The 25,793-nt window shown below is 39.3% G+C and overlaps 1 protein-coding gene across 2 annotated transcripts in view; it reads right to left on the reverse strand.

Annotated features, from left to right (window-relative positions):
• Window positions 1–25,793, reverse strand: part of CEP85L (centrosomal protein 85L) — a 177,743-nt gene that overhangs the window by 127,344 nt on the left and 24,606 nt on the right. For both annotated transcript variants that reach the window (XM_074948308.1, XM_074948307.1), the window contains exon 2: window positions 24,733–24,894. In XM_074948308.1, the coding sequence (XP_074804409.1) occupies window positions 24,733–24,894 (162 nt within the window). The remainder of the gene's footprint in view (window positions 1–24,732; window positions 24,895–25,793) is intronic.

Raw genomic sequence — 25,793 nt, forward strand, 5'->3', positions numbered from 1 at the left:
GTCTCTAATGTATTTTCTTGTGTTACCTAAGAGTAGCAGCAAATCCCTAACACAGCAATTGTAATGGCATTCGGCCCACATCCAAGCTACAAGGGTGAAATCTGAAACTTAGCACAGGATAGCAATTTTAGAAGCCAGAGAAAGAGCTTTACATCATTACTCAGGAAACAGAGGAGGTAATGGGCTCCTGATACACTTCAGCTTAAGGGCAGAAGAGAGAAGGACAAAAATGACTCTTGATAAATTGAAGCAATGTGCTTCACATTCTATAAAATCCTTCTAAATTCTGAGAAATTAACCTCACTTTAAATTGACAGAAAATAGCATAACTGAAATGGTGAAATATAGGGCAGGTGTAAAAACACAAAACTTGTCTGGTGAGAAATCTGAATATTGAACATACAAAATACTCTTTTTAAAAATATATATATAGTTAACATTTTTACCATGGTGTTTTATCTACTTTTGTTTTTACTCATAAGTAAATTATTACATAAAAATTATGCCAAACATTACATATATAGATAGAATCACAGAGCTGAAAGGGACCTTGAGAGGTCTTCTAGTCCAGTCCCCTGCACCCATGGCAGGATTAAGTATTATCTAGACAATCCCTGACAGGTTTTGTCTAACCTGCTCTTCAAAATCTCCATTTGGAGAGATTCCACAACCTCCCCAATCAATTTATTCCAGTGCTTAACCACTCTGACAGTTAGGAAGCTTTTCCTAATGTCCAACCTAAACCACCCTTGCTGCAATTTAAGCCTATTGTTTCTTGTCCTATCCTCAGAGGTTAAAGAGAACAATTTTTCTCCCTCCTCCTTGTAACAACCTTTTACGTACTTGAAAACTGTTATCATGTCCCCTCTCAGTCTTCTCTCTTCCAGATTAAACAAACCCAATTTCTTCATTCTTCCCCCATAGTAATGTTTTCTAGAGCTTTAATCATTTTTGTCGCTCTTCTCTGGATTCTCTCCAATTTGTCCACATCCTTCCTGAAAACGGCACCCAGAACTGGACACAATACTCCAGTTGAGGCCTAATCAGCATGGAGCAGAGAGGAAGAATTACTTCTTGTGTCTTGTTTACAACACTCCTGCTAATAAACCCCAGAACGATGGCTGCTTTTTTTGCAACAGTATTACACTGTTGACTCATTTAGCTTGTGGTCCACTATGACCCCCCCCGCCCCCCAGATCCCTTTCTGCAGTACTCCTTCCTAGGAGGTCATTTTCCATTTTGTATGTGTGCAGCTGATTGTTCCTCCATAAGTGGAATACTTTGTATTTGTCCTTATTGAATTTCATCCTATATACTTCAGACCATTTCTCCAGTTTGTCCTTATCATTTTGCATAAGGGGAGAGCAGGATAGCAGCAGCTCCTGATGCTAGCCTCACAGCACAGGTGGGGAAAGTGACCTGGATTCAGGGAGCGCATGACATTGCTCTTCACTTCCCTTCTTATAGACCCCTCGGGGAGCACGGGTGAGCAGTATCTGAGTCATCACTTCCCCCACTCCCCATCATTCCTCAGCCAGGAGGAAGCAGAGAGAAACCTGGACACCCCCACCATGCAACACCTCTGATTTTGCAGCACTCCCCTGCCAACCGGGAGTAGTTTCTGACTCTACACTGCCAGATGGCACCCCCCTTGACCACAGCGCCCTGGGTGGTCCCCCTGGATGACCCACCCCTAATGCCAGCCCTGATTCTAGGATGTATTTAATCAGGCCCTGGTGACTTGAAGACACCTAACCTGTCTAAAAGAACAGGAGTACTTGTGGCTCCTTAGAGGCAAAACAAATTTATTAGAGCATAAGCTTTCATGGGCTACAGCTCACTTCACTGGATGCATAGAATGGAACACATAGTAAGAAGATATATATATAAAGTTAAGTTATCTGTACGTATATTTGTGTGTGTGAATATATATATATATATATATATATATATATATATATATATATATATATATATATATATATATTAAAAAAAATAAAAAACTTAAGTTATCTTCTTACTATATGTTCCATTCTGTGCATCCGATGAAGTGAGCCATAGCCCACGAAAGCTTATGCTCTAATAAATTTGTTAGTCCCTAAGGTGCCACAAGTACTTTCACGGATACAGACTAACACGGCTGCTACTCTGTAACTTGTCTAAGTAATTTTTAACTTGCTCTTTCCCTATTTTAGCCTCTGATCCTGCCTCGTTTTCACTGGCATTCATTAAGTTAGATGTCTAACTGCTACTAAACTTTTTGGTGAAAATTGAAACAAAAAAGTCATTTAGCACTTCTGCTGTTTCCACATTTTCTGTTATTGTTAAATGCACAGAGTTATAAGCACCAAACTGCTGATAGTTTGTACAATTTTCTGCAGAGGGCAAAGCAAACAAATACAGAAGGTATTACATCAATATGTAAATCCAATTTAAAATCTAGTCAGTTAACTTAAAAAAATTACGATATTAACAATTTCTGTAGCATGGACACACAATATTAGGCAATACATATTGGTGTGCATCCTGGAAGTGTTTCACTAGCACAGGTTTGGGACGCTCATGTTATTGATGGGTAGTGAGCCAGGATTGAAAGTTATGCAGATCATCTCAAACAAATGTTGTGAAAACCTTCATGCCAAGGCCCAGTCTGTCATTTAATGTGTGTTTGCACAGGGCCCAGCACAACCAGGCTCTGATCTGGTTGAGGCATTTAGGCTCTACTGCAATATTAATGTTAAAAAAGTAGTGTCCATGTATTCTATACACATCACTATTGTTGAAAATCTATTTTAGGAATGTTAAAGTTTTGTTTTTTAAATATTATTGGGACTATTTCTTGCATCCTTCCACCTGTAAGGTGTCTTCATCACCTTTGGAATCCCAGCAGCAGTTCTAGATAAATTATTTGACATCTGTAATCCTCTTTTGGCCATGGTACATGATAGTCCTGCTACTTCCTGCTTTGCAGCATCATTATGGAAATGAAATTATGTAGTCAACTGTCCCATATAGATTATGGACTTCTAAGTTCCACAGTGTACAATTAACCTGTTCGAATGGACCACACAAGTCATCTTGACTCCAATTCTAACTAAACAATAGGAACAAACAGTGAATCTGCCAGCTAATCTGCAGAGTTGGTATATAAGTAGGTTTCATAGAATGTGAAGATTAGAGGAGGTAACATGGTAAAAGAATGTTGAATATTCTGCCCACATTACAGGAACAAGGACCATCCAGTCCTACAGAAGCCATCAATCACCACATTAATGAGTTATCTGGAAGCTAGATTAGACAATAGATTGCAAACGTTTATAAATAATGCAAATGAGCACCATAAAAAGCGCTATTCTGTGCTTTATTCATGAGTGTTTTTCCCCCTAACAGTAACATGAACCAAAAGAACAAATTTGTGGTGTTTTTCCACACAAAGACTACGGCTATGTCTACACTACCACTTTTGTCGGTCAAACTTTTGTCGGTCATGGGTGTGAAAACATACACCCCTGACCGACATAAGTTTCACTGACAGAAGCACTGGTGTGGATAGTGCTACATCAGCAGAAGATTCTCTCCCGCCGACATAGCCACCCCCACTTGTGAGGGATTGTTTGCTTATGCCGACAGGAGAGCTCTCTCCCATTCGCACAGAGCACCTACATGGGAGACCCTTACAGAGGCGCAGCTGCAGTGGTACAGCTGTGCCGCTATAAGGTCTGTAGTGTAGACATAGCCTAAGTTTCCAGATTTTGAAGAGGGTCACAACTGCTTGTTCCTTCTCAGGACCTGCTTCTATTGACCTTACTTACAATTCCCATGGTCTTCAATGGTAGTTTGGCCCAAGTTAAGGGCTACAGGATCAGGTCAACACAGACCTGAAAATAATCTCATGTACTATTAAACTTTCCTTGCTCAATCTGATAATCAATTTCCTTCCCTTACCCCGCCTCCTTTATTCTCACTGCAATAAGAGCCAACAAGACTAGTTTGTTTACCTTCTTGTTTGGGCAATATCACCCATGTGTATGCCAAACTCTGGGCCTTACCTGTTTTCTGTGTTCATTTACTCACAAGCAAGCATTCACTCCTTTTCCAATTGCCATTCTAAACTTTGCTATCTGAAAATAATTACAGGTTTGCTTTTTGAAGCTTTGTACTGGAAAATGCATGTATCAGAATCTGGTCAAATACCACCAAGTCCGTTGTTAATTTCAAATAGGAAAGGGTGCTTGGAGTCTAATAATATTAGTTTATATGAAAAAAAAATAAAAATAAAAAAAGCAGAAATTTTAAATTCCAGAGAGCTAGAATTCTTGTATATTAACTTGTTTCACATGTTCTTTCAGACAATTTCCTGCATGCTGACAAAGGTGCTGTCTAGTCTAACTACTTTTCTGCAGAACACTTGCTTGGAGTAGACAGTACTAGTCTTGACTGAAAATTAACATGGTCTCAGAAGCAAGATAGAAATGGGGCTTTTGCTAGGGATAGGAGGACAGGGGCTGGTGTAAGAGGCGGTAGGGTTGCCTCTGTCAGTTTTAAACTAGCAGAGAGTGACTCTGTACAGGGTGAATTCTCCACTGGCTATCTTCTGCACTCTAAGGCTGCTTTATGCCACTTACCGGTTGCAAAGCAACCTTAGTGGACTAGGTAATTCATTCCATTGCGTTTATTTTCAGGTTAATGTTGTATAGTAACAAAAAACACCCCAATGTCATGATAAGACAGCAACAACAGTAGAAAATTCCACTTGTTAACACTACAAACTCAACAACTGTTTCCTCTTAGGTGATCTGACAAGTTAGGAGCACTGTTAACTTCCATATAAAGAACTTGGACACACAACTGTTGAGACTTTCCCACTCAGATCAACCAACTGCATCATCTTACTAAGGTTACTAAGCTATAGTGCTAAGGATACACTAGTAACAAAAATATTTTGTAAATAAACCAATGACCTTTAATTTTCAGGGCCATCACTATGCTTGTAGCAAAATATAATATGAGTCTGGACAGGACCTAGTGATCTACTGTAGAGCACAAATAATCCTATTTTGGAAAAGTTACCACAGCTGTTAATTAAATATCCAGATAATTAAGACAGGCAATGCTGAGTAACTCAGACTGGAGTAACTTTACTTGACAAGGTAGGTGAGGTAGTATCTTTTATTGGACCAACTTCTGTTCTCTTTTAAGCTGTGTGTGGCTTGAAAGCTTGTTTCTCTCACCAACAGAAGTTGGCCCAATAAAAGATATTACCTCACCCAGCTTGTCTCTCTAATATCCTGGAATCAACATAGCTACCACAACATTGCATTATCATATTTATTAGCAATCACTGGACTTCATTTTCAAGCATCCTTTTACCATTAATAGTTAGTACAAATAATCTAAGTCATGCACTTTAAGTTCTCACCACACAAGTGCCCTCTATATCCTTAATGGGACTTAAGGATTTTCCCCAGTGTAACTATCAAACATTCTTCTGAACTGGTCAACAATTCTCCATAAGTCATCTGAAGTGTCACCTCTGTGCACACTCCTGCTCACTAAGATATTGCTATTCCATTGCCTCCACTAGAAACTGAATACATTACCCTCTCCTCCCAGTCTACAGACAGAGACCAGGATCACAAAGTAAAAACTGATCTGCATGGACCAGTGAGTGTAGGGCACTACCTCAAGAACAGAGGGCCAGCCCAATATGCTTATCGCTATTTTATACCTTTTTAATAACTAAGATTAGTATTAGATTTTTGTCATGCAAGGAGTGACATTATACCTGCTCACAAATTGCTTTCCTATGTTCTGTCTCCTGTGTAACAAAAGCCCTATAAGTTTAACTTTGATAAGGAGTAAGCACGTCTTGGTGCTATTCTGTAGAATACTTTTAACTGTTGCCAAGAAAGTATAATACAAAAATGAGAAGCTTCTTCTCCGAACTCCAGTCCAAAACAAAATAAGCAGGCTGGGCTACAAAGAAATTTTTAATTTCCAGCCAGCCTGTTTTCCCTCTAATTGCAGGTTTCAGAGTAGCAGCTTTGTTACTCTGTATCCGCAAAAAGAAAAAAGGAGTACTTGTGGCACCTTAGAGACTAACAAATTTATTTGAGCATAAGGTTTCGTGAGCTACAGCTCACTTCATCAGATGCATTCAGTGGAAAATACAATGGGGAGATTTATCTATACAGAGATTAGAGATGACTCTAATTGCAGTCATCTGTGACAGAATCTTAAAGGCTTGCAGTCTCCAAACCAGAAATCAATAGGACATGCAGTCAGGGAAGACAACTGCATCACCTAGCATGTAACCAGGCTGCACTCTCTGGTCTTTGCTTTAGTTTCAACAACTTTCTTTTTCTCCTGGGAATTTTAATCTATGGTAGAAAGAAAAGGAGTACTTGTGGCACCTTAGAGACAGACTAACACGGCTGCTACTCTGAAACCAATCTATGGTAGAGTACTCCACTTTCCTCCAGCTCCTTAACTGGACTCCTTTTGAGATCCCATTTTTAAATCAGTCAATTCAGAAGTTCTGACATATCGTATGAATAATGTATGGCTAGAGAATGGGTTTAAGTAACTGATGACCATTACTTAGACCCAGGCTATCAATTTACCTTTTAAAGCAATAGAGAGCCTGATCATGCAAGTTCCGGTACTCTTAACTCCCCACAATCATGCAGGAGCTCACGATAGGCCCAAAAGTTCCCAAAAATTCATTACTTTCAAATTGAGAAGTAATGAAAGATGTTCCCTAGCTCATCCGCTTAATTTTTAATCAATATTGTTACTTCTTTCCTGAGAGCATTCAAGTCCCCAGTAGAGTTACAGACTAAGCCGCATGCAGAAGAACTCTAGAAGTAGTTAGTAATCTGCAACCTATTACTTCTGTGATAAAATTAAAGAATTACTTTTCAGATCCAATAATCAGCAATTTGTCATTTATTTCCAAAGTAGCTTTAGCATCCCTACTGAGATAAATGCACAGGGCTGACTATTTTCCATAATTCCATTTTTATGTCTTCTGTGTTCACGTCAAAAGGATTTGTTTGTGTTTGTTTTTTTTTAAACATCACAGACCACATAAGATTCTATCTTGAATAACGTGAGTAGAGTAAGAATGCTTTCCCTGCATGAAAGTGGTCTGCAACAGTGCAGTAAAAGGCAGGCAGCTTGAAGACTAAAAGGCGTCACAGGCCCTACATACCTGCAGAGCTGTCTCCCTTCAGGCTCCTGCTGGAACAATACAGCCTTCTCAACCCATCTTTTGCAGTGTTTTGGTCATATGGATCCATACCATGGCCCTAATCCTGTAGCAAGCACTACATAAGCCTACCTGTGTGCCTGCATGGAGCCAAATTAGTTAAAATAGGGCTGTGTGCGAGTCTTCCTCTGCAGCACTCACTAAAAGGAATGGGGCCTATTTGTGGATCTATTCGGTATGCTCTCAAGTGTGGGAAACATACCCACTTCTCCTCCTTAGATCTACTGTTATAACCAGGAGACTGCAGAGCCTCCCTGCAAGGGATCTCTGCTGTTGCTCCCTTACGCAGAGAAGAAATGCACTGGTTTGGCTAGATTAAATAGTTTGATTATACAGTTTGCTTGGTTTAAACAAAAAAACAAAAACAAAAAAATTAAATAGCTAAGATTGCCACCTTTCTAATGGCTGGTAACCGGACCCAATGAGGCCTTGCCCCTGCTCAGTCTCTTCCCCCAAGGCCCCACCCCGGCTCCATCTCTTCCCCCTAAGGCCCTGCCAGTCGCTCACAGGACCTTCACCAGCACGGCCAAGGCCACCCTGCTTGCCACCCATGGGCTGCACAGAGTCATGCACCGCTGCAAGCCGCATAAGCAGCCTGGACCCGTAGGCAGAGGCTGCTGCTGCGCTGCCTCCTTCCTTCTCCTTAAGGTTGCCATCTTTTCCACAGATTTAAAAAAAAAAAAAAACACCAGACATCCGGGCTTGTCAAGTGACACCCGGATACACAAGCTGAAACCCAGACTGTCCAAGTGAAAACCGGACATGTGGCAACCCTATAAGTAGCAGAAGAATGAAGCATGATTTTTAGCATAGCTTTTCTGATTAAAGCCAAGATGTAAGCCTGAATTCAATATTCAGTAACTGAGCATTTTTAATAACTTTACCTTCTAATTTAATTCTGACAGCAAATGCAATGTTTTTCTGAATAGAAAGAAACCAGCTAAATACCATAAACAGCAGCATTAATCTTATGAAATGAAAGCTAGAATTAGAACCAAATGTTAGATCCAGTTTTGAAGGATCAGCATAAATCCATGTGCTTGTATGACCACTGGATATAGCTGTCAACATGTCAAACATTTTTCCAGGGACAATTCAAAAAAAGCTAGATATTTGAGGTATAGGGAAAGCAGCAAAATAGTAAGCAAATACCCAATTCATGCAACTGACCTTCCAAATTTCAGTCCCATAATTAAAAACATAAGTAGGTCTCTATAGAAAGGTGGGCTTTTGTGTCCATGCAATGCAAACAGGGCTTCACTCTTATGGTTTTATACATACATACATACATACATACACACACACACACACACACGTGTAAATTCCATGGTTTGCAATTTACATGCCTTGGAAAGATGAAAGATTCATCCATTCTGTTCAGATTTGGCCCTACTGTTCCAGCAAAGTGAGACATTTTGAAAGTAATTCTTATATCATTTACGCAAGTCAGTAAATTCTTCTGCACCCTCCCCTCTCTACCTCCTTCCACAAACGCTTTTCAGGGCTCCTTTGCTTCTGCTGCTGCCCCCGTGCTCCCCTGATACTGATGAGGTGTCCATGGCCTCCCATCTCCCCCATCCTGCAGCTCAGCCACTCTGCTCCTCACTTCCATCTTCCTGCTTGTAAAAGCGGCATCGGCAGCTGTCTTCCCTCTCCTCCAACGCTAAGTGTAGTGACCACTGCCAGTACAACCCAGCTCTCTCTCCCACTTCATTCCCCTCATAAAAAATAACCATCAGCACCTCAGTCTTTCCAGCAGCTGTGCTGGGTAAAGGAATAAGCAACTGGTTTGGCAAGGCTCACCAGGAGCACCTCTGGAAGAGCAAAGCAGAGAGCAAGGAGCCTGCCAGGCACAAAAGTTCTGGATGCTCACTGGGAACCCAGTTCACAAGCTCAAAATCCAGGACTCTTTTGCCAAAACAGAACTACTTGCAGCTGTGGCATTGAGCCAGCTGCCTTCTGATTCTCAACTGTAGGCCACAGAACTAATAATGCTTTTAGTGTCTGTTATAACTATGCCTGCCACCTCTTCGAATCTAAAGATTGGCCAAATTCACAAGTTAGTTTTAATTGTCCATTAAAATTCAAACCCCCAATTTTCATTTCTAGGGTTTCATGCATGTTAGAACAGAAGTAGTTTACACATAATAAGATCTCTCCTGTAGCACAGATTCAGTACTTATTAATGGCCCGTAAAAGCTGATGCTTTTCGAATGATTGCTTTGATACATATCAATAATGGAGTTTAAAATCCCTCTCTCCCACTTACACACAGTCAAATCCGTCTCAGAGTTCTCTTTGGGAATTCAGAAATAAGCCCTGTTTTGTAAGTATTCACATCACTGACTTTTGACATAGGCATGCCATCACTTCTCAATCAAACATGCTAAGTTTATAAGTAAAGATTTTTTTTTTCTTATTGACAGTACTACAAATTCAAGCTGGACACTGCAAATCCAGTTGGATTCTTTTCCTCACACTCATCTTTAACAATAAAAGTTTCTGCTGGCCAAACCAACCTTTCACTCACACCTGTGCAAAACAGATGAGAATATGGTTGCACAACAGTAACCAATTTCGAATTGTAGGTCCCCTGAAAAAACAGCTCTACTGATGATGCACAAGGAGGAACAGAATCCAGATCACTCACTCATTGTGCTAGCTCTGCAATGCTAACAAGAGTAAAACCTTTTTTGACACTATCAGCAGAGAGAACTCTTACTATATACAGGAAGCCCATCTGTTGCTTAAGAAGGCAACACTTTTACAGTGTTGCTTTTCAGAGTAACACTACTTTAAAATGCCTTTTTCACCCAGTTAAAAAGGTTAAAGGGTATCTGCTTGTACAGCACCTTCCATAATGGGCCACAATACTAACTGGGATCTCTGGGGTGATCCTGCAATAAAATAATAAGAAAGAGATAATAAGAAAGCTGAAAATCTTATTCTGAATTGAAAACAAACTAACTCATAATGTCAGTCTACAAGAACGGTTCTGTATATGAAAATACGAATTATTTTTAGCCTCTGACAGTGATGGGCTGAACCTGGTGCAAAAAGGATGTACCATTAATAGTCTATCCATGTTTCCCATAATCCACTAAACATACACAGGATGTTTAGGCTTATGATTCATGGGCCCATATCAAAAATAATAAATTGTGCTCTGTTTTAGCAGTGGCAGCCCAAATACAAGGAAGTGTATTTGTTCTACACAGCAAGAGCCATTACATAATATGTGTCCTCTGGCCAGCTCTTTAGCAATCTAGATGTTACAGACACAGAAGATAATGCTAGACTGTTGAGCCATGCATAATTTTGGGTAGAAATATCAAAAATAAATACTTAAGTGAATAAACATAAAAGTTTCTCATACAATTTCCTTCTCAGATGTTGAGAGAAATTGTGCTAATTATTTTGGATAATGCAGTTTAGAAGTATGCACCTTAGACATATTGGGGAGCAACTTACACCAATGTGTAAATTTACTACATGTTTTCATTTGAGATATTGAGCCTGATTGTGGCATTTAAGGCATGGAATATGCCAGATGAGGTACAGACAGGTGGCCTACAGCAAGGACCCGAAGAAGAATGAGTGACTCACCCAGAATTCCTCCTCGGCGCTCAGTGCTAGGTCCAACACATATTTAAAGGGATTTACGCCATGTCCTGGTGCAGCAGGGTTTGGGGCCAGAGCTCCACCTTCATTCTGCCCTGTTCCCTTTTAGGTAGTTATTGCTTGCTGCAATGGTGGTGGAATGGGAGAAGAGCCTCTGCTCCCAAATGGGAATGTACTCTTTCCAGGGGCATGAAGAGGCAGTGGGGAACAGGGGGAGAAGAATTTCTGCAACCCCTTGTGCACCTGGTTAGGAATCCAGTCTACAAGCTTTCGTGGGCTGCCTAGCATGTTAGCAACCTCTTTACGCCCTGTCTGTTCAAACCCAGAAGAGGAAGAAGAAAAAGAAAAAATAAATAAATAAATAAATCTTGAAGGACGTGCACGGAATAAGGGGGAAGATGGTACAAATGTAAGGATCTGGAATTTATAAAAGCAACAAACAAAAAACAGCTGTCAGCAGATATACTTCACATTTCCTCGTGTCCACTCTGCCAGTGGAAAACAAAAAACAAAAAAACAAAAACAAAAACACACAAAAGACTATCTGCACTTTGCTGGAGTACTGGATGTTCACTAAGCAAAGAGAAAGCAATCTGTGAGCCAAAATTAGGGCTCAGTCCTATTTTCATTCAAGTGAACATCAAAGCTCCCATTGTTTCAATGGAAATAGAACTGGGCCCTGAGCATGATTTCTGCAATAGAGAATGGATCCTTGTCAGCAGAATGGTAAGTAGGTGGGCTGCTTTGTAATCACAGCTTCACTTACAAAACAAAATAGATTTCTCTTAAGACCTCAGGTTGACTATAACTGAAATTTCAAAAAGAAATCCTATTGCTTCCTTCACTAAATTGCCAGGTTCCAGGCAGCATCGTTCAACATAAAATTAAGCATCAGGGAAGACAAAACTAACTTATAAAACAAAGAATACATTACTGTCTAGGAAGAAGTCAAATACTTTATTTAGGTAGTTTCTTCCCTCAGGTTATTCTCCGCCCCGCCCCCCCCAAAAAAGTACACACTTCTGACTGGTTTTTTATGTGCATCCAGGAATTGGGGTGGATTTATTTTTTAATTTTTAATGTCTCAGCTACCTACTATGACCACAAAATGGCTAAACCAGAAAGGAATTTTCTGGTTAACTATCACTTATTATTTTTCTGATTTGCACAACCAAAAATTTTGGGAAAGGCTATTACTCGTAAAATTATGAACCACCACTTTTTTCTGGAGAAGAAAATGTGAAATAATGTTTGTATGATCTAAAAAGCTATGCATGGCATCTTTCACAAATATTTGTTTTCATAACCAAATTATAATACATCTGGCTAAACACATATAGTATTACTCTAACAGCAGCACAAGAGCATAAAATCTCAATACAAAAATATCTTTTTAAGTGTTTTTTCCCCCCTTCACATCAGGCAATTTCCAAATAGAGAAGTAAGCACTTTAAAAGATTCTGACCATCTGCAGTTCAATAAAGGGTCTTAAAATAAGCCAATAAACCTCTGTGTAGCCTGCATATGATCACCTAATCATAGGAGATTTGTCAGAGGTGTGGAGGTAGGGGAGCATTTAAGGATTTCACAGTAATGAGAAGATTTTTTACACAAGGTCTCTCTCAGAGGGCAAGATTCTGTTTTCCTGTCCACTTGCTGCATTTCAACTTTGATATTCTGTTCTCCCTATGCAAGTTCGGCTCAGAGTGAAGAAAGAATATTGGACTCAAAACCTGCACGCGGACAAGAAAAGAATAATTCCGACTTTAAGTTACATCTTAAAAACAAACAGAAAAATACAAGCAGTTCAGTCATGTGCCCCAAGACGACGTATGCATAGCTCATCACACGAAGACATAATCCCAATTTAATGCCAAGTAAAAATATTTGCCTTACAACCCTGTGTCTTTAAGAATTAAAAAAAAATTCAGTGTACATATTTTTTAAATGTTTGAGACATCATAAAGGTTTAAAAATCTGTTAGCAACAGACCTTAAACTTTAAGAGTATTCAGACTTATCTTGGGTCTATACACTTTTTCCATTATTCCTCTTCAATAAAATGTTAAAAATTTGACAAAAAAATTTCTATTTAAAGTAGTTTAATTTTTCTTCAAAGTTTATCAGGATTTAACCCTTTTCCCATCATCAGAGTAGTTCCTGGGACATTTCACTGAGGATTCTCCAGTCACCAGGAAACAGAAAGCCTCATGAATTTTGCTCTGTTTTTTTCAGCAGCGTTTATACTGCTGATATTGTCTGTTTGCAAAAGAGCTATGAGAAGACAAATCTTAAGCAACGAGTTTCATTCAGCCCTGTTCTGTACCCAATCAACTGTTGCTGCTCAAACCAGGTCACATGGGTCTATCTGGCATATCCTCAAAGAACACAGTAACTTTTAAACAAGTACCCACAAAAAGATGGATGAGGAGTTTTCCCTGCGCTTTCACAATGACAGACTGTACCAGAATGACTACATCAGCTTAAACCAAAATGGACAATAGCCATAAGTTTCAAAATTTCAAATATAAAACAAATTTAAGAACATGTACTTGAAGTGGAATCTCTATTCCTCTCCCCAACATTAACTTGCACTGGTGCCTCTTGAACATAGTTAGAATTTGAAATAAGAACTTCTCTAACACCTCAGCTCTAAAACTCAGACCTATAGAAAAAATACTAGAGTGTAATGATAGCAAAGTTATGAGAGATCTCAGGAATGCACATAAAGAAGGTGCAGAGATTTGTAAATTGCAGTGTGATTCTAATGTAAAATCTGCCAGAATACTTTCCCCTGCTGAAAAGTTTACATTAAGACAGCTAAATTACAAGGATTAGAAACTAAACTCAGCTCTATTCATCAGATATCAAACACTTCCTATGATACAGTACTGACATATCACATGGGATACTGAAAGTATTGTTACAGTTCTGTAGCTTACGAGAAAGTTGTGTTTCATTTTTACACTACAGGTTTCAGAGTAACAGCCGTGTTAGTCTGTATTCGCAAAAAGAAAAGGCGTACTTGTGGCACCTTACAGACTAACCAATTTATTTGAGCATGAGCTTTCGTGAGCTACAGCTCACTTCATCGGATGCATACTGTGGAAATTGCAGAAGACATTCTGCAATTTCCACAGTATGCATCCGATGAAGTGAGCTGTAGCTCACGAAAGCTCATGCTCAAATAAATTGGTTAGTCTGTAAGGTGCCACAAGTACTCCTTTTCTTTTTACACTAGGAAGCACTCTCTGACTGCTAGACACTGGGCAGGAGCTACAGCTGCATCACCACCAACTACCTTGTTAAAAAAAAATATATCAGCTATTAAAAATACATTTATCTAAAATCAAGACTCAAGCCCTTCAGGGGAAATTCTCCAAAACTGAAGAATGGCAAAAAAAGGAGGGACCACTGTGGTCCTGCTACATGAACCCCTGGAGGGCTTCACTGCCCCTGTCCACTGTGGAGACAAGCCAGTGGGTCTCTTCGTAGCTGAGAGACATGGTTATAGTTATACTGGGAGAGAGGGGTGGGCATGCCCAGCAGATCCAGGAATTTCAAAGACCCACTGACCACAAACACTGTGGAACACAGGTGGCACTTAATCCATGATTCCATGTCCCCCACACCTTCTTAACCCCAAGCACAAGGTGTGTTTGCTCAGACTGCACAGAGAAACAGGATTTCACCTTTAGTTTGTAGTACAATGTTCATGAGAAAATGAAAAATGTATTGATCTATAAAAATAAATATTGTCCGTAAGAGAATATCTGACAGCTATTAAAAATTCCTGCTAGGCTCTCTCTCTCTCATGTCCATCACCACCCTTGAATGGGCTGCTCATTACAAATTAAATTTTCTAGTCCTCTGCCCAGTCTCAATCCATGAGGAATATATAGCAGTAGTAAATAGCAATGTGGCACAGAGAAAAATGAAGGGGAACTGGAAAATTAAACATCTGATTATTGAGATTCGTCCTAGTGTTTGTATTTATGATTAAATAAATATATTTGAACTTCCAGGATAAATGTATGAAAGAACATGAATAAACCCTCAATGATCATGCTCTTAATTTGCATGTTTCATGGAGTAGGTTACAACTAGCCAGGTACACATTCAAACGCAGATTTCTACAATGTAGGACTTCTTTTTTCCTCCCCAATACTGGAAGCTAGAAGCTATGTCTCTGTAACGGACTAGATTTCTGCAATGCAGATTTATATTACTGCAGCTGACACACACGCAGTCATCATAGCAAACCTTTCCATTTCACTCCTTCACACACACACACTGTACTTCAAGTATAAAGAAATTTTCCTTACAACAAGTGGCCTGAGTCTGTAAAAGCTTTTTACAGCAGGGGGAGTAGGAAATAAATACAGTGACAATATAAAAAAAAAGTTTTTAAAAATAATAGACACAGAACTTTAGTCATAGCTCTCTACACAGTAACTGCCACAGTCCTTTCTATTCTGTATGGAAAAGCTAATCAAAACAGAACTTGATCGAGCTATTGCTTCTAATCATTTTGGTTCTGCAAATTTAGCATCCAATAAGCAGGTGCCCAAGTGTTTTTCGTTTTTTTAATTTCAAGCATCTCAGATTGTCAAACCATTCCCCTCCCCCTAAACCTGGGCTATTTTAATTTTCCTTCACTGTTCTACGTATATAATTTCTGCATCACACACACACACACCTACCTCCTCCTCTGCAGGGTTTTGAGGGGAAGAAAGAGCATTTACCTCTCTATTAGTGTAAAAAAATGGAATAATCTGTGAACGTTGCATTTACAAGCTAATTTCTTCACCACTGATGAGACCCATCTAAAAGAAGTCTGTACCTATGGTTATCGAGAAAGTATAGAGTAATATGCAATTCAGAAGCAAGGCTTTGGGACAGATTCTATCATCAGAGCAGTTTTTATGCACGACTTTGGTGGAGTCACCCTTCTATTTACATGGGTGAAAGCTCAGAATCAGAGCCTTTGTTTCCAAGCAACTTTTTAATTTAATAAAAATCATAATTAAAATCAAGGATATATAGAACACACTATTTAAGCTACATTCGATACAATGGCGTATTCCATCATAATTAGTTCAGCTCTACAGTGATAACAGAGATCTGTTCACATGACCAAAATAAAAAGGAGGAAGTCAAGCAGTCTGCCAGCAGTGTAAATTTAGCGTGATAAAGCAATGATTGCAAAGCCATCTACAAAGGCTTTGACGTCTTCTCTGTAAAATTAAGAGCTGAAACTTTAGCCATCATCAACAATGCTTCTCATGCTTAGCAGAAAGAAAATCATTTCCTATAACACAAATGATTATATATATGATTAGTTCAAGTAAGGCTGCAAGCCATATCTAAAATTATGTAATTATACACAACCAAGAGGTTAACGTGGTTATTCCAGATACCTGCAGTGTACACAAAGTACCTTAAAGCTCACTTCCCCTGCCCCTAATTCTGGTGTAGTTCTGTGCAAGCTGGTCTCTCAGAGTATGTCTGTGCTGCAATTAAAAACCCACGGCTGGACTGTGCCAGCAGACTTGGGCTTGCAGGCTGTGGGGCTGTTTAATTGCAGTGTACATGTACAAACTCTGGCTGGAGCCCCAGCTCCAGGACTCTGCGAGGTTTAGAGGGCCTGATCCTGCATTTCCTACCTTTGCATAGCTGTCACTGAAATCTATGTAAACTTGCAAACAGAAAAGGATTGTGAAAACAAGCCTTTGAATAAGTCTTTAGGAGCCCTCTGCTGCATGAAACACAATGGTAAATTTGCAAGTTATAGTTTCTCTCCTCTATCTAAACTGAAGTACCTGTACCGGGTTTTAAGTGCTTCTATAGGAATTTAACATGTAGAATTGCAAAAAATAAGACATTAAAAATACAAATCCATAGTGTCCATACAAAACCATAATAATATTCTCTCTCCCCACAAACAATATCAGCATTATCCCCACTTTTGATCACTCTCTCTATCCATCAGCCTAATACCACATTGTGTCACTTGATATCTGTTATCTTATGTATTGACTATTCCAATATACATCTATTTTAACAGAAGCCACTGGGAAGCCTTAAAGTCTGTTACCACTTTAAGCATTTTCAAACTCAGCTTCAAATTAAGTTTCTTGATAAATTTTGGGGTCAGGCTTTTTGTGAGAAACCAAGGTAGTCTTTTTTCAGGCATCTGTCAACTTGAACAAGGTTATTCCCCAATGTTGCACCGACACACCTACACAATTCAGAAACAGACTTCTACCATCTAAATATGAGGGGTACATGAAGTAGGTATTAAAGTGGTGATTCATAGGGTTCCAGGCTTTGGCAGGCTGACACATCTTGTTCCTACAAAAGGACTTCCTGTATGGTAAAAACATATTTATAAACTGGGTAATTCTGATCTAAATCTTAGAGCACAATCGTATGCATGCAAGTTGTGGTTGCAATGCATATAGGCATGAGCATGCACAAGTTCTGAAGACGTATGTTGGGAAGGGGAGACATGTTCTGCTGAATAACTATTTTTGCTTTTAAATACTTTCCAGTAGGAACACTTGAGCATTAGCTAGATGCCCCTTCTTATTGTTGTATACAAATCTGAGTCAATGTTTCTCTGTGCGCGTGCACTTTGAAAATACGGTTCTTAGTTATCTGTGGAAGTGGCCTTTGGGAGGACTGTCACAATTCTAGCAAGGGGAACAACCCCTCCATTTTTTGACCTTTACTGCTGAACTTTAAAAAAGGATGCATTATCCAGAAAAAACAATACAGATATACATTACTCTGTTTTAATTAAATGTTGCTTTGTTCAAAGGATGAGATTTAACATGAGATGTACTGTCACTATGCTTCGCACAAAGTTGGATTCTCCAGAATATTAAACTATAGAATAGGAGCTTGTTTTAAAGGATGATTTGCGGTCCAAAGGAATCTCGCCTCACATTCTGAGCTGAACTTTTCTGTATCACTATTACATCTAATTAGCTTAACTTGATAGCAACATTTCCTTGTACACATGGGGGATGTGCCACAGCCTGCAGCAGCTGTGAAATTATGATTTCCATTATTTCAAAACTTCCTCTTCTCTTCTTTCTCAAGCGGTTTCTTTGCCTTATTTCTACCCTTCCTCCCTTTTCTTTATATGACTGAAGGATTACTTAATGAATGTATTTGCTTACCGTAGCTTAGTGCAGGGTTAGGAAAGAAGTTTGATCTGACAAAGTTAATAGTGTAGTCTAAAGACTGAAGCTTTTTTTATTTATTTAAAAAGAGGTAGTTGGGGGGTGGTGTTTTCAACTACCAACACCTCCAAATCTTAGTCATAAAGTAGCCATCCATCTTGATGTAATTCAAGATGACATACTGTAAGAGCACAGAGGCCTGAATCTTGGGAGATGAGGAGAACCTCCTTTGAGCTGGCAAATGCCATTAGCTCCCACTGTCGTCAGTGTACTCTAATTTCAGAATGTATTGCATCCTTAGTTTCCAGCTAAGCAATAAGCAAAGCTGGAAGCTGAAATCTGTGTACTATCCCAAGTTAAACAGTCAATCCCTGAGCCTTTGGATCCTGGCAGGTCACAAACAGAAATTGATGGAGCAGCTCCATGACTGAACAGGGAAGTCAGGAGTGGGGGGGGGGGGGGGGAGATGCGTATTAGAGCCTCTCTTTTCTGGGTTTCCTTCCTTTGAAAAGCAATGCTCTGCTCCTGTGAGTAAGCTCCATTTTGTTGGATAGATATCTATCTTGACAGTCAGGAATGTGTTTCACCTAAATTTACAATAAATTGTTTTCTTTAAAAGGAGATGCTGTCACCACTTGCTAGGTAAAAGTGTTTTTTCTTGAGGGAACAGAAGTAAGTACTTAATGCTTGGAGACATATTTATTCTTTAGTAGGATTTAAACAAAATTGCTAGGGAAACCTAAGTTATATTAGTTTTGAAAGAACATATTGTCAAGATATAGTATCTAGAAAAGAATGATGGTAATGAGTTCCCAGCAAGGGAGACTTAGGCAGTAGCGTGGGTATATAAAACCAGGTCACACTATTCATTACTGTAGGTAAATGGCGATCCTATTTTACATCTTTAAATCAGTAACTAACTATCTCTGAAGAAAAAAAAAAGTGTTAGAGATCACATCTTCAGATCACGTTTTATGGGCATGAACATACATCTTGTTTGAATTGTGATGTAGCAACATTCACCATGATGCCACCCAAAAAGTTGTCTCCCTCCACATTAGCATTTTTTGGAAGCTTCAGTGAGTTTGAACTCCTGACTGTATGAATTGACCACATTCATTAGGATACATCCTGTGGCACAAGATGGTAAAATACACCATGGCTTCTAAAATGTTAACATAATGCTGCACGTAGACATTGACTCATATTGAGATGCCACTTGGGACCAGCTGTGTTGTAACCCTTTGTATGCTAGTGGCCCTAGTCACCAGCTGGGGATGGATAGACAGTCAGCCACACCCAGGTTAAATTTCTGTCCCTTTATTCAGGGCTCTCTTGTCTTCACAAACAACAAGAAAAGTATGCAAAAAAGAACACAAACCATCTGGTAAGGCTTCACACTGGGGTACTCTGGCCTCCGGTAGCTACCAAGTAGGATCATCTCCCACCCTGAGGGGCTCCACAGGGTCTGCCTGCTTGCCTTCAGCCTCATGTTCTGGTAACCAGAGGGTATCCTCTCTCCTGGTTCTCTCCCCTCACCCCACCTGTCATGGAGCTGAGAGCCTCAGCCAACCATGAGGTGCTGATCAGCTGATTTCCAGCACTGTCTCCCACTAAAACCTCTTCTTCTATGCAGTCCTTCGAGGAAACTGCCTCTTATACTCACCAAAAGAAATGCAAGGAATCATCTTCACAGGCCTCTGTAGAATCTACAGTGCTTATAAAGAAGAATATCCTAAAATCCCCTCCCGCCCTTTTCAGCAAGTACATGAACTCTAAATAGGGTGACCAGATGTCCCAATTTTATAGGGACAGTCCCGATTTTGGGGGCTTTTTCTTATATAGGCACCTATTCCCCCCCCCCGGGGCTCCCTGTCCCGATTTTTTACACTTGCTATCGGGTCACCCTAACTCTAAAGAAAATCATTCCATGAGAAAAAAAAGGTTTCTTGTTAATAAGCTCACACAAATCTTTGCTGGAGAGTTAGCTACTACATAAAGTCAGGAGGGATAGCTATTTTTTTAAAATAAAGCCAGACATATATTTTTTATTGGTTTCAGAGTAGCAGCCATGTTAGTCTGTATCTGCAAAAAGAACAGGAGTACTTGTGGCACCTTAGAGACTAACAAATTTATTAGAGCATAAGCTTTCGTGAGCTACAGCTCACTTCATCAGATGCATATTATTCAGCTCACAGGTGATGGGGCACCCACCTCTGGAATTTTTTCTCCTGCTCCAAGTAGAATTATTATTAAGAATTTGGCCACAATGTACATTTGGTAAAAAAAAAAAAAAAAAAAAAAAAAAAACACAAACAAACAAACAAAAAACTTCTGAACAAAGATTTGAATCAGCGAACAAGTTCATGTCCATCACCACTTGTTGGCAGAAAGATTAAAAAGGATACTCTGAGTAACGATAAATACAGTTAATACAAATCTTTACTAATATCAGATGATTATCGCAGAATAGATTTTAAATCCTGTTAGCTTTTCAACACATAAGAGTCTTTACTTTCCCCTATACACACTTTGCTCAACGTGAACAATGAAACTAGACCGGTCAGTTTCCTGGTTTTCATATACTAGCACAATACTACGATTGGGCTCCCAATCCTGCAGGAGGACAACTACACATTAAGTGATATTTTCTCTTCCTCTTGGGCATTATAAAAACTCTTTCTGCCCCCAATCTGAAATTAATTCTGAATCTAAAAAAATTACTTGGGACTATCCCTTTAAACTCTACAATTCCAGAATGAAAGAAGAATGCTCCTGAACTAGTTTAAATAAATATTTAAATTTGATTTTACCACCTTTTAAAGAAATTATTAAAATGTAATAGTGAAAGAGAAAAACAGATCTTTAAAAAAAACTGACTTGAATTTCAGTCTTTGCATCAGACAACATATTACTGCATTTACTAATAACTACAGCTCTGAACAAATCTTTTATTTATAAAAAATTCAAGGATATTGTTAACATTAACAAAATGCATTTTTGTAATTCTAAAGTTAAGAATAGATTGTTAGTAGCTTCAGAAAAAGCGAGAAACTCACATTTCAGTCTTCTTGAATTGCTAGATGTTATAATGATTTGCTGAGTTGTCCAAAGACAATAATCTTTTCTGCCGAGTCTGTTCCCTAAGGGCTATTTCCCTAGCACCCACATTGAAAACAGATGGCTAGAGTAGAGAGTCTATAACTACAAGCCGGCCCTGGCAAGCTTATCGAAATTGCATCAGCTATTCTAATTTGTTCCTGAAAAAAAACAGTCAACTTTAAATTTAGTCAGTTACAAAGAAGTAAGTTCAGGTACTACTTATCCCCTCAGTCCTCCTGCCAACTTGTATTTTACAACCACATTTTTCCTGTTTTCCTCTGCATTGTCATGCAAGTTTTCAAACAGCTAACAAGCCAGGGGACTAAGGGAAACAGTGAAACTGACTGTATGTAAATCACCACCAAATGCACAAAATATACAAACTGAAAAAAATAGAGAGATGTTATGTGATTGCTGAAACTGAAAATAAGAGATGTTTCTTGCAACAGTAGGTCAAAACCAGAGATATATAAAGGTAGCTCTTAAAGTGATAATACCCCTTAAATCAAGTTTTACAGTAGTTGCTTTTTCATCCCCTCTCTTTCCCATCTGCCCCTCAAATGGGGAAGCCAACAAGAAAAAGAAAAAAGTGCTTTTATCCAAGCCTGGATCTTGACTCACTATTCTGCAATGCCTGTATCTGTGTATAAGCAAAGAGAAATACAATGGGTGGATCAGAAAGCAAAATTACGGGCTAAGGCAGGTGAGGCAATACCTTTTACTAGACCAACTTCTATTGATGAGAGAGACAAGCTTTCAAGCATACACAATACCTCTTCTTCTGGTCTTATGGGCCAGTAATACTTCTGGACTCTATCCACACATTTTACTCAGGCAAGGATCCCACAGAATTTCATGGGAGCTTTGCCTGAGTAAGGGGTGTGGCTAGAACCCTAATGCTGCATAACTAAGCATTATTTCAGTATTACTGCAATTACATTTGCAAGAATCAATAAAGAAGGTTTGAAAAGGCAAATTAAAAAAATCAAATAAAATCCCAGTACTGCAGAACTATCATCTAGGTTACTGTTTTTTCTTCTGAACTATATTTCTTCATAGACTAGCTAATGAATAATCTGTTTTACATAAACGCTACCATATTTTATAAATAAGTATTTGGAAAAATAAGAAAGGAAGTGTATTAATTTAGATGGAATATATAGGCTCAAAGGTTAAAGGAGTTAACAAGACCGTATTACTGTTTACGCTTAAACAGTGCTAAACAAAGTTCCGGGTTTGGTATACAGAGACCTTAGCTTGCTTAGTACCATGGCAAACACACCATTAAACATTACTTTAACCTTTTATCAAAAAACACAGAAGGGGGGGGGGGGAGAGAACAGTTAAAGCATTTGAAATGTCAAAGTATTCCATAAGGCTTGTTTGTTTTAACCTACAGCGAGTTTTTAGAAGAAACCCTCCACCCTTGTCTGACAGATTTTTAGAGGGTACCAAAAATGGTAAGTTTTGGGGGGGGAGGGAGCGGGGGGGAGAAATTAGTAGATCAGCTGGAGCTTGCATTACTGGTGTTGTGAGACTTGGATTTTGTTTTTTAGAAGACAAGACAAAAACCCCCACAAACAGGGAAAGAAAAGAAAAACAGAGAAAATGCAGCTTCTGTCTCTGGTGCTTACTTTCAATTGCAACCTCAGTGGTGGAGAAACGCAAGCACAGCACATAGTCTTATAAGCCATTCTGAGACCTGGAAAACTTGTACCAGCATTGGGCTATTTAGGGTATTGCTTTCAGTTGTCTTTTCCTAGTCACAGACTTGTAGTAGTGTTGCAAAATATAGTCTTGCCTGGCTAAGCTGGACTGTTATTAGACAAAAGGAAAAAGGTGAGGGATAGAAAAAAGAAGAAATAAGGTGGGGAAGGAAAAGGACACACTCAGATGTGTAACAGAGATACAAAGTCTCACATCCCAGGAGGCGTTTGGGATATTGCAGAGCTGGCAGAGGTGGAGATGTCATTTGGGTCCCTCTCTGGTCAGGACATCTCCTAGTATCAAGATGACAAATGCTTGGGGTCCCAGGAGACGCAGGGAGTAGCAGCAACCATAATGGTGAAACTCATTCCAATTTTTCGCCCCAAAACAATCTCTCTTTAAGGAACTCAAAAGGGAATGATGGGTGAAATAGTTAATCCTTTTATTATTTGGTTTACAAATTAGGCCTAGTTTTTAAACGAGCCAATTTTGGTTTATTGATTTTGGGTTTTACACTGTCTTGCTTACCAAGCAGAATTTTAACACAGTTCTTGAATTATATTAATTGGCCTTTTTATTTTGACTAATTTAATCTTTGTCTCTTTTGAAGCTTTCCCCCATTAATAGTTGTGACCTTTTAGAAACTTTTACTTACTTTTTACAGTTGAGCTGACAATTAGGGTAAATACATAGGCCCAATTATTACAGAGGATTTCTCCAACAAGCTCTGACACAAAAGCAGAGTTAAGAACGTACACTGATCAGAGTACAAATCCATCGCAATTAGACAACAGAAAACATGTCTTCTTTGTACAGCAGTTATCACCTCCGAGTCTCTTAATATAGCACCAGATTACCCCTTCTTACAGCTAAACCCACAGGAAGGGAATAAGGAGATGGAGAGAATTCCTTTCCAGAGCTCCTCTTCAAATCAGCATGCGGGGTGGCGGGATGGGTAAGAAAGGACTGCTCCCCTTTGCAATGAGGCATTACAGCCTCAAACCCTGCGGATCCAAGGCCATCTTCAGGAGGCCAGGAGCAGTCATACAGAGACCCATGCCTCTATATTGACTCAAGGGCTCCCATGCTATCTCCCTTCTCCCGGGCTGCAGTGGTCCCAGGATTCCTTTTAAAGAGATCCAAGCACAGAAAGGCCCTGCAGAAAAAAAGTAACACAGCCCCAACCTGTATTTCCTTTCCTCCAGCAGGGTTTTCTAGGGTAAGGGGACCATGCATCCCTGTGGCCTATCACTGCTCAACACAGGCTTAACCCATTCTTGTCCCATTCGCTGCCCCAGTGCAATTCCGAACTCCAGGGAGAGCCCTCCATGCAGGGGGAATAGGGATACTACTGTTGTAGTGGCTAAACCCCTTATACCTCTTCTGTGATGGCAGCAAGTTCGAGGAATCTTGGGGATATGATATGGCCCAAACTTAGTTTTATCCCTCTCTAGATATTTTTGGATAATCTTAATGAATTTTGCCAGTTCATGAGATGCCCCATATTAAAATGCAATTTGTATTCCCCTGAACAGAAGGCAAAAAAAAAAGACATGAGACCTTTCTCCATCTTTTTCCCAGTCCTGTGACTTATCTATCTTTACTCCCACGCAACAGAAGATAACCTTTGATACAGAGAAGTTAAGGCCCATACAATGCAAATTAATCAGATCTAACCAAACCAATTTCTCAACCCATCATAAAAATTGACAATTTCATATTCTTTAACAATATTGGAAAAATAAGTATTTTAAGACACATTTGGCCTTTAAAACTTCTTAGTTCATCTCTTTTTCTCTCACCAAGACTGATTAACTTCAGAATTTAAGAAATCTTCACTCACCTTCCACACTATCAGAACAGGAGGTACCAATGCCTGTGTCCCCGCTGTCAGAAGCTATACTGTGTCTTCTGATATGGTTACTTCGGCTGCTCGATGGAATGGTTGTGGCCTGCCACAGTGATTCAGTACCAGATAACCATCCCGCAGAGGAGTAATCTGGGCCTACAGAGAAGGAAGTCAGAAGTCTGTCATTCCCGATACAGACCAGTGAAGTCAATAGCGACTATCTGGTTAGGAATAAAGTTACAATCAGGGCTCTGTGTACTCTTTGGCAAGGTTTGCCTAAATGGTTCTGTAGCAACAGTTAACTGTGGCAGTTTAAAGTAGCAGACTAGAAATTCCCCAACCATTTCAGGTAAACATAAAAATACACTCTTTTACTGGTTTAAATTTGAACATGAACAAACAACAAAACTGCACTGATTGTAGCAAGAGATTTAAAATTATTGTATGTTGCCTGCCTTAAATTCACTCATCAACACGCCGCAGAACTGTGTTGCACTGAGGAAGCTGTAAGAGGAGAAGATGGAAGCTGGGTAGAAGGTGGTGGAAGCTTTTGGTACTTGAATGCAAGGAAGGTACAGTAGTTTCAAGCTGTACGATAATCAAGCTGCTTGAATGTTTTTGCTAAAATGAATCATTACCGGAACACTTAACACTGACATCTAACTGGTCAACACTAAGTTTCAAAGTTTAAAAAGACAGATAAATGGGGCAGCTCAGATCTCTCAAAACTACCATTTCAAGCTGGCTACAGGCTCAGGAAAATATCAGTGCACTGTTTAAATTTGGAAGGTTTCTTTCACAATCACAGGATCTAAGATTTTCTTTTTTAAAGAAACAAAGATTGGATTGTAAAGCACAGTTCTGCAGAATTATGAAACAGATTATGCAGAGTACGTGGCCATGCTAACAAAATTAGTCCCCAGAGTATACACTTTATAAGGATGATCAAATGCATACCTGGTGTATGCTAACCCAGATGTCCATCAGAAAGTAACTTTCAGTAACCAACATAGTCTAGTTAAGCATATTTCCAGATAGAATATTGACAACCAGAT

This window comes from Natator depressus, chromosome 3 (genome assembly GCF_965152275.1).
Source record: "Natator depressus isolate rNatDep1 chromosome 3, rNatDep2.hap1, whole genome shotgun sequence".
NCBI lineage: Eukaryota > Metazoa > Chordata > Testudines > Cheloniidae > Natator > Natator depressus.